The sequence below is a fragment of the Kryptolebias marmoratus genome, linkage group LG7 (genome assembly GCF_001649575.2).
Source record: "Kryptolebias marmoratus isolate JLee-2015 linkage group LG7, ASM164957v2, whole genome shotgun sequence".
NCBI lineage: Eukaryota > Metazoa > Chordata > Actinopteri > Cyprinodontiformes > Rivulidae > Kryptolebias > Kryptolebias marmoratus.
Genome location: NC_051436.1, coordinates 13064788 through 13077720, shown reverse-complemented (window position 1 = coordinate 13077720; position 12933 = coordinate 13064788). Strand labels below are relative to the sequence as shown.

At 42.8% G+C, this 12933-nt stretch overlaps 1 protein-coding gene across 2 annotated transcripts in view; it reads right to left on the bottom strand.

Moving 5' to 3' along the window:
* slc7a7 (solute carrier family 7 member 7) overlaps window positions 1–10159 on the bottom strand; it is a 13114-nt gene extending 2955 nt beyond the window's left edge. The window contains exons 1-7 of one of the 2 annotated variants that reach the window (XM_017436151.3): window positions 9911–10159; window positions 9708–9744; window positions 9421–9467; window positions 9323–9340; window positions 7312–7928; window positions 3590–3715; window positions 2831–2975 (exon numbers count right to left, since the gene is read on the bottom strand). In XM_017436151.3, coding sequence (XP_017291640.1) covers window positions 2831–2975; window positions 3590–3715; window positions 7312–7804 — 764 coding nt within the window. In that variant the 5' untranslated portion in view covers window positions 7805–7928; window positions 9323–9340; window positions 9421–9467; window positions 9708–9744; window positions 9911–10159. The remainder of the gene's footprint in view (window positions 1–2830; window positions 2976–3589; window positions 3716–7311; window positions 7929–9322; window positions 9341–9420; window positions 9468–9707; window positions 9745–9910) is intronic. The other variant, XM_025010570.2, reaches the window with a different exon arrangement.
* Window positions 10160–12933: the final 2774 nt, after the last annotated feature.

Below are 12933 nucleotides of genomic sequence, written 5' to 3'. Positions count from 1 at the left end.
GGGGGGGTGAGGGGGAGGGTGCAGTGTTTTGTCTTTTAATCCGCCTGAGAACTTAGAGCGACTTGTGACTCGATCACATCCCATCAGTGTTTTGGGCTGTTCAAATCAAACACTGAGGCACTAAAAACTATTTTCTTCCTCTGAGCCACTCTGATTTCTGGTTTGAGTCTTATTGTTTAATATTTAATCAAAAGCATCATTTTTTATGTTTTATGAGTCACTGGGGGGCATCTTATTTGGCTTTTTAGAATTAATCTTTAGCTGAAGCAAATTTGAGGTGACATCTGATTAGGACGCCTCCTGGACGCCTCCCTTTGGAGGTTTTTTTGTGTATGTCTCAGGGCAGAACCTGAACTCCCTGCAGGGATTATGTATCCTCTCTAGCCTGGGAACGTCTTAGGATCCCCCAGGAGGAGCTGGAGAGGGATGTCTGGGTTTCTCTCATGGACCTGTTGCCTCCATGACCTGACCCCGGATAAGCGGTAGAAGATGGATGGATGGATGGATGGATGGATGGATGGATGGATGGATGGATGGATGGATGGACATAAAGATATTATGTTTAAATATTTTAAATATGATCTAAATGTAAAGAGGAACATGTATTTTAGTCCTGGTTTGTATAATTTACCAGCACGAAGCAACAAATTATTTAAAGAAAACCACGACATGATGATCAAAATACAACAAAATTAATCTTTTGTTCTTAATTATACCCCGTGTGTGTTCAGGCGAGGCGTGCGGTTTAAAAACAGAGATTTCCTTTGAGAAACAGCTTCTTTTCTTAGCTCCATTTTGCAAAACTGAACCCTGAGCTGGGATACCTTGTTAAATCTGAACAGTAAACAGTTCAGTAAATGTGAGGACTTTATGTATCTTGGGATTCAAGATTAATTTTTGAAGAAGGTCAAGGTAAACAGATTGACTTAGACCAGAAAACAATGCAGGATCCATTAAGAGATAATTTACAATAAAAAGCTATGACCTACAAAACAAAACGATAAGCTGCAGTATCAAGAAAACAAGTGATTTGATAAAAAACTACAAGATACAAGACAAATAAAGCAACGTGATAACAGTAAACTTTACTGTCCCCTTTATTCTTGTGTTTGCTGAGGCCAGCTAGCTGCGCCGTCCATCTTGGATCGGGTTGACGTCAAACATTAATCAGCTGTAGAGGAGCAGCCGATGTTTGCTTTCTGAGAGCCTCATTAAAACCCACCCCCTGGTTCGTTAGATATTTTGCTAACGGGCAGACGGTTCTGTCTCGTCACGCAGAAATTGTGAACCTAAATGAAGCTGGAGCTGCGACGTAATTCCTCCTGTCCTCCGAGGAGCTCGCTGTTTAAATTCCAGTAAAAGAACTGAGGTTCCTTCTGGTTCTGAGTCTGCTCAGGAAACGTGAAACCAGAGCCTGCTCGGTCCGAACCAGAGAGCTTCTGGTACCAAACTCTCGTCTGTGACCTTCAGTTAGGTGAGTGAAACAAACCGGCGGCAAGCCTCAGGGCCACTTTGTGCCGTCTCATAATCACAAACTTGACTCATGTTAGCTGAAAAGTTGTGACTGGACTTGTGTGGGAGACACTACAAGACACTCGGATCAGGACGCCCAGGAAGCTCCTCCCTCCTCCTGCAGCGTTAAAATGTTTTTTTTCCTGCCGGCTTCTTACCTCTCCTGTCCTTGTACAGATGTTTGCTTCCCTTACTGCGACCAGACGTGTTTATTAAACAGACTGAGGCAGTACACGCCGATTGGCGTTTGCAAATTTGATAGTGAACAATAATGAGCAAATGAAGGGAACGTGTCCCCACGCCACCCGGCCCCGAGGCGCACTTCCTCCCGGCCCATGCAGCCACGACGAGCCGCCCGTGTCTCTGCGGTCTTTTTAAGCTCACAGGTTTTTGCTGGAACAGTCGTAAAGACGGCTGGATTTTCTAACAGCTTCTCAGAGGAGCAGCAGAAGCAAAATGTTTCCATTAAAGCTCACCGGCTTTTCCTCATAAACAACTTCTGACCAATCACACGAGACTTGGCGCAGACCGTCCAGGACCTTGTGTCGAGGAGCGGCGGACGAAACTGCTACGAGAACAAAATGATGAAATTTTCGTCACACGACCACTAGACTGAGATTCGACTTCATGACTTCTCCTGGAGGATGCAGAGCCACACCTTTAGACTTACAAAATGATGACATCACTCTAAAAGAGCCTTAATAACATTCCTACAAAACAGCCTTGCTTAAGCAGTGTTTGCTTTCTGTGCTATAGTTGAGAGTCGGTAAGAAAAAACAGAAACTTCACAGCTTTGGAAGGTTCCCTCTGGATTCAGCTGACCCGTTTAAGAACCTGAGGACTGGTTTCAGTGAGCAGGAACTCATGTTCTCGCTGCATCTATTCATCAAATAAAGGAAGCATCATTTCTGCAGCCCTGGTGTCACAAGCAGGAGGTCTGAGCCCGATCCAACAGCACAGTTAGAGCCGCGGAAATATTAGAAATCCAATCAAAGATCGAACATATTTAGCTTTAATGGTGGCACAGCTCCATGGACTATCAGGGGGATTAGCCCTTTAAACGTACACTGACCGGCCATATAATTAGGTACACCAATCAGCCAATCACCTGGCAGCGTGTAGAAATGAGAGAATAGTCTGAAAATATCCAGCGAGCACCTCGTCCAGACGCCTGAACAAACTGAGCTGCTGCCATGTGATTGGCTGTTTGAGCGATCGTGCCTAATAATGTGTCCAGTGAGCGTCTATTTGATTTGATTAGAAGCAGGAGAGAGACAACTCCCGTCACGTCAGGTTCGTGTTTTCTCCCCCGGCTCACCTCTCGGGGTTTTTGATCTCCTCTGTGACGAAGTTGAGCGTGTCCCATCCGGAGTAGGAGAACAGAGCGGAGTACAGGGCCAGAGCGATGTCCCCGGGGTCCCGAGAGGAGCCGTCGAACATGCCATCGAAGTTCTGGGTGTATCCTGGAGAACGGCATCACACACACACACACACACACGAAAACAGATCAGCCACTTTAGGAAGTTAACGCTCCATGATATGTTGGTGTAGATCCTCACTGCTTCTTTTTTTTTGGGATGCTTTTCTTGTTTTTTGAAGACATTTTGCTTCTCATCCCAGGAGCTTTCTCAATTCACACTCTCAAAAGTGTGGAGTTCAAGCAGCAACTCGGCAGAACTCACATGCAAATCACCCCCCTACACACACACCTTCCCTCCTGAGGGTCAGTAGGGTCCTTGTTGATCTGGTCCTTGTGATCAAACCCTGTCAGTTTAACACCAAATCACGTGGACCACACCTAACTACCCTCGGAAGGGAGGGTAGGGAGAGTGATTTGCATTTTTAAAAGTGTGGAACTTCTGCACCTTTTCAGTTCGAACTGAGAAAACCTTTCAACTGAAAATTAAAACCTCTTTTAAAAAAAAAAAACAAGAAAAGTCATCAATTTTTATTTTTTTTTAACTGTTTCTCGACGGTTTCATAATAATCATTAACAGCTCTTAATTAGCTAACAGCAGAGGACCTGCGTTAGCACTTAATGATTGATGTGAATTGTGCACGGCGAGGCAATAAACACCCTGTCCGATCTTCACCAGGCCGGTGATGATGACGGTGATCAGAGCAATGACCTTAGCGTAGGTGAAGAAGTCCTGGACCCTGGTGCCCCACTTCACGTAGGCACAGTTCACAAAGGTCAGCAGGCCTGTGGGAGAGAGGGGGGGGACCAAACATGCATTACTCACACACACACACACACACTGTCAGCGGAGACATTTGCTCTGTAATCTCAGTGTGTGCCAGCGTGTTTCCGCGTGGCCGCTTTAAGGAAACGCTGCTGCTGACTCAAGCGGAGCGGCCTGTTGTTTGTCGGACGAGGAAACAGCTGAGAGCAGCACATATACAAGCGAACGCTGAAACGTCCGAGACACCACAAGAAAGAAAAAAAAGACGGCAGAGACACGCAGGCACAGTCATGACAGGGGAGGAGAGGTTTAAAATTCGAAGGGGGACATTTTTTTAACCAAAACCGATCGAATGAGTGAGTGGATGTAAGCTCGCCGACCAGCAATCTAAGCTGCTAATAAGAAAAGAGCTCCCAACCTTGAGCTGAAAAACATGTTGTTGTTGTTTCCTGTTGTGACCCTTTTTATTTATTTCTTTGGCTTCTTATCTGCACATGAGTCCATAAAAGTAGGCGCCGTAAGAACCCGTACAGGTTAACGTCGACTTTACCTTTTTTCTGCCCCCACATTTTATCAAACCTCCCTCCTCGTGACGTGGGGGAGTATTTTCTTCTCGTGTGAGTCGTTCTCCTGAAGCCACAAGTTTAATAAACGCTGACACGTCAAATTAATCGTTGCGCAAACGAGCTGACGTCTTTTATCTGAATTGTATCTCTTCTCGGTGGCTGCTTCCCACGTTAATTGAGAGACCTCGACACGCGGCCGTAGTCGACCTCTCCTGTCGGTTTGATCACGGCGACATCGCCTTTCGCAGCGGAGAGTCGGGGCTCTGAGCACCACAGGAAAGGCTAGTCGGGGGACGGTAAAACACGAACAGAGGCGATGGAGAAGGAGGCTCTGCCGCATGGGAGCACAGGTGTGGCGTGCCGACTGCGAAGATTTGGGAGTATGGTTAAAATAAATTAAAAAAAGGTTCAGATCAGGTGCAGCCAAAAGGCAAAAAGATGTGTCTGTCGTCTAGGTAACATATTTAACGAACCAGAGGACGGATTTTAATGAAACTCTCAAATATTGATCATTGGCGTGGTAGTAGCTGAGAGTCATCCCCAACACACAGTGTAAGCCCGAAGGTTAGATCAAGCCAATTTCAACATGGCCGTCACAGCAATAGGAGCTTATAAAAACACAAAAATTACTGCAAATCAGACAGTTTTACAGATATTGAGTTAGAATTTGGTGTGGTAGTAGCTGAGGGTCATCTTCAACACATACTCTGAGTGCTAAGAGACTGCGCAGGATCTCACAACCCCGCATGGCATTTCGCTTAACGATAATTTTAAGGTTTGACCAAAGTGGGCATAACTTTATGATCAACATAATTTTAGATGCGTTATTGTCGTTTCTGCAAAGATTAGGGGGAAAAAATCCAAAAACATAACAAAATACTTTGCCAGAAACACCTTTGTTGAGGAGCTGGCACGGAAAAACGAAAACGCCAAAAACTAAAACTAATCAGACGCACACACTCCAACCTAAAGCAACAAGAAGTTATTTATTTTGAAAAATAGTTTAGTAACGTGAAATGAAACTGAACTGTTCACCTTCTGACGGGTTCAAGCGACAAAGAATCTGAAATTAAACGTTTCAGAGAGAAGTGTTTTTTTTAAGATATTCTGTGTTTATATTGCACAATATTCCACGTTCTTTCCTATCGTATCAAAACGATTTGAAGAAATTTATGAGCAAAAAGGAAAAGTCTGAGCTTCCAGAGTGTTCAAACCAAACACCATCCTGTGAGGGTGCCGTATGACGCTCAGCGGCTGTATTTGCTGCTTGTTGTCCTTGTTTTTCAACTAACTGAGGCAGGTTTTCTTCCCGGTGAGATGGCCGGCGGCAGGAAGCAGGTTTTTATGGTGAGCTCTTGTGCTGAGCTGTCAGTCGCCTGTTAGCCTCTCAGGTCAGAGTCTCCTCGCAGTGAGGACTTTACCTCACAGCTATCAAACCCTCCTCTGAGCTCTGCTTATCGGTGCATGGAACAGGTGTGTGTGTGTGCGCTCGTATTCAAGTGTGTGTTTGCACGTGAAATTCCTTTCGGGCAGGTAGGCAGCTGACTGAGTGGTGCTGATCACAAACAAGCACGGTGAGAGCGTCTATCTAAGAGGAATAAAGTTAAAAGGATAGCTTCAACATTTTCAAGTGGGGCTCTGTGGAGAAGCCACAAATAAATAGTATCTCACCTGTTGTAGATAGCTCTTTGAACGACCTCAGTTTGGAGAAATAGAGCTTAAATATGACTGGACCGATGAGCTAATGGCTAACGTGAAATTCATAGAAACTTACAGGTTTAAATTGCAAGTTTTGAAGACTGGATTTGTTTTAAGAGAACAAAATCCGCCTCGAAAGTGGGTCGGACCGTGCCGACGAGCTGAAAATGGGACACCACGCTAACTTTCTAAATTTTATGGCAATTCATGTAAAATACAATAATTTAAACCTTTACAACGGTGTTGGTTTTCACACCACGCACTTATTCCGGTAGAAAAATACAAGCCCGATTCCAGTGAAGTCGGGACGTTGTGTGAAACGTAAATAAAAACAGAATAAGATGATTTGCAAATCCTTTTTGTCCTGGAGGACTGAGAATCTACACCAATACACTTCATACCCAACCAGGACACTCGCCTGCTTCCAATGAACCTGTTCACCTGTGGGACGATCCAAACAGGTGTTTTTGGAGCATCCCTCAACGTTCCCAGTCTTTCGTTGCCCCTGTCCCAGCTTTTTTGGAACGTGTTGCAGGCATCAAATTCAAAATGAGTGAATATTCGTAAAAAAAAATGAGAAAGTTTATCCGTTTGCACATTTAATATCTTGTCTTTTTAGTGTATTCAATTGAATAAAGGTTGAAAAGTCATCGTAGTCTGTTTTTATTTATGTTTTACACAACGTCCCGACTTCACTGGAATTGGGGTTGTATTAATTTGGTGTAAAGATTTATAAAATGGCGTTTGCATGAACAGTTTTTGAATTTCTGAGATAGGAGTCGTTTTATTATCTTTAGCTTCTGAGTCCTGGGTGTAAACTGTTTTTCTCCAAACTGAGATTATTCACAGAGCTATCTAAAACAGGTAAGATATTAATTGCTCATTCACCTTTCTGCACCTAAAAATAGTCCGTATGTATATATTTTTTTAATTAGCTGTTGGTGTGATTTTGGCTTTTTGTTTCAGTGTTAGCAGCCTAAGAAGTGCTCTGTGTTTGGTTCAGAGGCTGATGACGTTTTTTTTTGTTTGTCTATGCGACGAGATTTTGTCTCAGTTTATGAAGGAACTGTCTCTTTTCTTTTTTTCCATGACTTCACCCACACGAGCAGAATTTCCAAACCGCAGCTCTTGAATTGAGCAAAACCGTTTTTTCCCCCTTAGCATTCCTAACTTAAGACTCAAGGGCGGATCGGTTCCTCTTTCGCCCAAAGTCAGCAGAGAGACCTGCTGACTGCAGCCTCGGCGTCGCCCTCTTTCACTTCTCCAGTCCCAGACGCTCACGTGCTCCGATGTGAAACTGCGACAGACACGAAACCCCGTCCCCGACGCACGCTCCCGAAACGCGTACTCACAGATGCAGGCGGCAGCCAGGAGCCTGTTGGCCAGGTACGGCGCTATACAGGTGGGGAAGATGGGCTGCACCATGTAGTTGGAGAAGGTGATGGCGATCACCGCCTGGCTGGTCGGCTCAATGATCAGCAGGGATGTCCATATGCGGATGAAGGCCATGAACCCTCCGAAGGCCTCCAGGATGTAGGCGTAGGACGCGCCGGACTTGGTGATGGTGGTTCCCAGCTCGGCGTAGCACAGCGCGCCGAACACGGAGAAGATCCCCCCGATGGTCCACACCACCAGGGACAAGCCATAGGAGGCGCTGTGGATGAGCACACCCTTGGGGGAGACGAAGATGCCCGAGCCGATCATGTTGCCCACGATCAGGCAGACCCCGTTCAGCAGGGAGATCTCCTTCTTCAGCTTCATGGACTCCTCGGAGGCCTCGGAGCGCGCGGACGGCGGGCCACCGTTGGTCCCCTCGTGCGTGGCGGCAGGGCTGTAGGACGCCATTGCTCGAGTCTGTTTAATCAGTTTTCAGGAGGAAATTTCAGTCAAGAAAAGTTTTTTTTTGGCCTCGATGCGTTGCAGACGATTCAGATTTTCCCCTCGGTTATCAGCGTTTATCTCCCACCATCTGCAAAAGCAACACACAAGGTCACATCAGCAACGCCGTAACCGTGGAAACCAACCTCTCGCACAACAAACGTCCGCATTGTTTGAACCCACCTCAGAGCCAGTGACATACGAAAACATATTTACATGCCACGAGCTCTAACAGAAGAACAAACATAACACAACGCCGGTGTGGACTCTGCCGGACGGGAGAGCAGTTCGGTGGATCGGAGAGCCATTAGGCCACGCGGCAAATGGCCTTTTTAAGGTTGAGTGTATTTACTGAGAGGGGGGGTGGGGAGGAAGAGGAGCAAACATGCCTGAAAACACCGGCTCCTCAACAGAAACCATAAGGCCGGGGGGAGCAAACCTGACGCAGACAGAGCCGCCCGCGGAGCCACGTAGACGTGCGGTTTTTGGTGCGTCAGCAGGGCGGCGGGTCACATGATTTCCAGAGTTCACTGTCTGCAGCGTGTGAAGAGTTCGACCAGGAGGCGCGCATCTCAGACAGGTTCCCTCAGCTTTCTGCACGAGTATCGGCGATAGGACGCCGTCTCTGCATGTGATTAGGCTCCGTACTTACAGTTTCCCAAAATAGGATGAAATCTGAATGGAGTTTTGAATGACAAAACGACAACATTTCATTTCATTGCACTTCTCTGTGCCAGTCTGCCCAAATTTTAATCTTGATGAACGACTCTATGTGTATAATTTTAGCACTTTTTTGTCCGTGCACATTGACAAATAACAACGATAAGTCAGTGTCTCTACTGCTCATTAGGCTCCAGATTTACAGAATTACCTTGGATTCAACGAAACATGAAGGGAGTTTTGAATGGAAAAAACTGCTCCATACAAGATTACTGCTCCATACAAGATAAATTACTGGTATTTCTATTTGTGTCGATCCAACTAAGTTTTATTCTCGATGAACAGCAGCAATAAGTCAGTAGGCTCCAGATTTCCAGAGTTAACTTCAATCTGATTAGGTGAGAATGAAGCTCTGAATGAGAAAATGGCTGCACGTATTTTTATAGGGCTTTTAAAACCGACCCACCCAAGTTTTACACTTGCTGTAAAACAACTAGTCCTTAACTCTCCTGATTCGGATCTGGTTCTGATTAAATACGAGAGGAGTTTCGAACAAGAAAACAACTACAGGCATCTTTTTCTTACTGTCTTGCCCCATTTCATCCCAGTTTTATCCTTGATGTCCTCTTCAAGAACAGAAACACGTCCGTGAAATGACTAAAAACAGATGCAGAACTGCAAATAGATGCTGTGAAGCGTTTAAAAATGGATCCAAACAGTGGGAAACAAAACAACACACTATAAGAGGAACTGATCTGGTGAGAGACTAGTGAGACTCGGCCTCGTTGACTAACCTGACACGAGCAGAAACACGTAAAGACTAACCTCACTCGGTGTAGGGATCTGTGAAAATCAACACACAAGAGAGGAGGTCAGAGCGAAGCCTGTGAGGAGGACGGCGAGAGGACGAGCGGCTCAGGTACCTCCAGGCAGCAGCAGGTCGGCGGCACGTGGCTTCTTCATGGAGTCACTGCAAAAAGGAAGGACAGCAAACTGAGCCCAGGACAGAAAGGTGAGGCTCTCACAGCATCAGAGACCAAGGTCCAAGGGCTGCTTGATAAGTGGTTTTCTTCTTGAGTCGCTCACGTTTACATCCCTGATACCCCCTTTACCCAACTCCTTATCATAATAATTATCATTCATGAGGCAAATTAAAATAAAATAAAGATAAAACCAATCATGTTAAGGTCTGAGCTTACAGGGGACTCACCTGGTGACATGGTGTCCAGCTCTGCACTGTTTTCCACCTAAAAAGACACAAAGTCCTCCTAATTTGAGCTGCTGTTATACTGATATATATAAACAGTCACACATGATATGACAGGTTAATAACTGATGAGCTGAGCCGGGTGTGTGTGTTGTAAACCCTCTCCTTGTTTGAATCAATGCAGAAAATAATAAAAAAAAACTCACCTGGTCCTGAAGGTGCAGCTGTCAGGTGTCCTAAATCACAGTGGCAGTGTCTGTAGTGGTCCTAAATGATGCATAAACCCGACTTTTATTCCCTTGTCCGAGCCCAGCCGGACTCATGCTTGTTCCTGCTCGGTGTTTCGGTCAGCAGTGATCCTCCTCCCGCTGCTTCCTCCTGACCTCCAGCCCTGGCTCCGGTTCAACCAGCTGATGCACTTGTTGCAGCTTTTATGCGCTTCTTCTGCTTTGTGACGAGCCACTACTGAGGAAGTGTGTGGTGTGTGTGTGTGTGTGTGTGTGTGTGTGTGTGGGTGTGGGTGTGTGTGTTAGTGGGTGGGCATTGTTCTGTGAGAGTATCAGCCCGGTCACAACACACTGACACCAAAGACATGTCGACAACATATATCAACAACAGTCGCCTGTCTCTGTTATTAAAAGAAAGATACCGAGCTGCTATCAGCGTCAGTGATTCAACGAGAGTCTCACATTCAGTACTTTTTAAAGTACACATTAAAACAGATAAAATGTACTTTGCAGTACATGTCGCATTTATTGTGAAGCGCACTTGTAAACGTCACCAAAAATCGCTCAAATGTAAGAGATTTGCCGTCAAATGCTAACGCTAGTATTAGCATTACATTAGCATAGATAAGCGGGGCTATATTGTCAAAATATTATACGACATAAAAATTAAAAAGTTTACAAAAACGAAACATCTGCGCGCCAAATTTTGATTATTGTTTAGCTGAAAGTAAAAAAAAATGCAATTATTAGGTAATATTTAGTAATTATAAACGTCACCAAATTCGCTCAAGTGGAAGAGATTTGCCGTCAAATGCTAACGCTATTAGCATAGATAAGCTAGGCTATATTGTCAAAATATTATACGACATAAAAATTAAAAAGTTTTAAAAAACGAAACATCTGTGTGCCAAATTTTGATTATTGTTTAGCTTAAAATAAAAAAGGAAATCATTAAGTAATGTTTAGTCATTATTATGATATAAAACTATGGCCGGGTCACGGTTCATTCACCAGTCATATTAGGCTGTGGCGCCATCTAGTGGCTAAAACATAACATTACACAAACATGAAACAACTGAGTCTGCTGCTGGTTTAAAAAGTTTGTTTTTAAATCATTTGTGGTTGGTTTTTTGAATACACACAGCTTTTAAATGTGGATATCCTTCTGGACTTAATTTTATTAGTTTAATCTAATCACTATTTCCATCAGTTTCTCTGTTTTTGCCTCAGGGTTTCTGAAATGTTATTCATTTGTTACATTGTTTGTATATGTTTTATATGTTCAGTGCTTAAGGAACTAAACAAACAAGCTCATTTTATTCTGGATCATTACATTTAAAAATAGAATAGGCTGTTTTCCTAAAATTAGAACAAGTTTTTATTGAAAGTTTGTCACTTTTAGAAAGCAAACTTATACTCGTGTGTCAGTTTTTACTTATTTAGCTGGAAAAAATGCGTTTTTTTTAAATGTGGTTATGTTCTTGTATAATATAAAACTATCCTGGTTCCTGGTTTGGTCATAGAGCACCCTCATGTGGCTTTAAAACAAAAACACAACAACTAAACTTGCAACAAACCTGTCAACTGTAATTTATTTTACTTATTATGTTAAAGTGGCTTTTAAGATCAGTTACAATGTTATAAATATTCACACACAGCTTTTTAATCTGATTTTTCTTTTGGATTGACACTGCACACATAAACAGTTTTACCAACACTTAATTTTAAAATTGTTTGCATTTTTGTTTACAAGTAAACAAAGACGTTCAAGAAGTGAACATACGGGCCTCATTCTAGACTGATGAGTAAAAAATATTTTCTATCTCTAAAAAATAACAAATAGATCATTTTTTGGAAAGAAACTTATTGTCATTCAAGTCCCCAATTTGTCAATGTAATTAGTTTTATTATTCTTTAATTAAGTTTTAACTTTTCAATTAATTTTTTTTATTTTTAGTGTGTTTTGTGAGCTTTGTAATTCTGTGCTTAAAACACAGAATTAAGGAAACTTTATTTATTAATTTATTTCATCACTATCCTAATAATAATACACTCATTTTTCTCTAAAAGGATTTAGTTTATTTAGTTAGTTAATTAGTTAGTTAACAATGTTCATACAAAGTGAGGACTAAATTTAAAAAAAATTACAAAATTAAACTATGGTGGTTTTGACATTAAAACATAAAAAAACATTTGTTTAAATAAGTAAATAATGACATAAGACAATTCAATTTTAAGAAATATAATTTCTTAATCATTTTTGGGATATTTATGCAATATTCTAAAGTTAACTTTTAAGTAATAAAAGAGCTGTTTCACTTTGCATCTCCTAAATGTCAAATTGTCTGAGCTACACTTTCCAGATTTTTAAATATATCAATAATTTAAGTTTAATACAAAACAAATGATGAAACAATAAGAGAGCTGCTGTAATGTCTGGTTTTCTGTAAGAAAGGTTGGAAGGCCGGCACGTCTGAATGAAGCTGAATAACTAAAAAGAACCAGAACCAGAACCAGAACCAGAACCGCTCCTTCCTCTGAAACTGAACCAAGGATTAAAGTCCTGTGATCAAACAAATCAGAGACCAAAGAATAAAGTTTGATTTGTTGTCCAAATCATCCATCATTAATGGAACTCCAAATGAGCCACAAACAGCCTCCTTTTACAGACCAAAAACTTGTTGTTTTTTTTTCATTTCTTTTCACAAAAAATAATAAAGATTGATGTGTGGTTTTTTTTTCTTTTTTTAAAGGCTGTTTGTGATGGAAGCCAAACTCACACCTGTGGCCCCTTTTTATTTTTCGCTTTTTCCTTCATTTTCTCTCCTGCAGGAACTTTTAAAGTGACTTTTTTTCTTTTTTTTTGATTGAGACACGTCTCTTGTCACTCACGAACGCATGTGGACAAACTTCTCACACATGGCTCCTTTCACTCTTTTTGTCCCTCTCTCTGCCCCCCCGGCCATTCTTTTACCGTGGTTACCGGTCGTCATGGTTTCTGG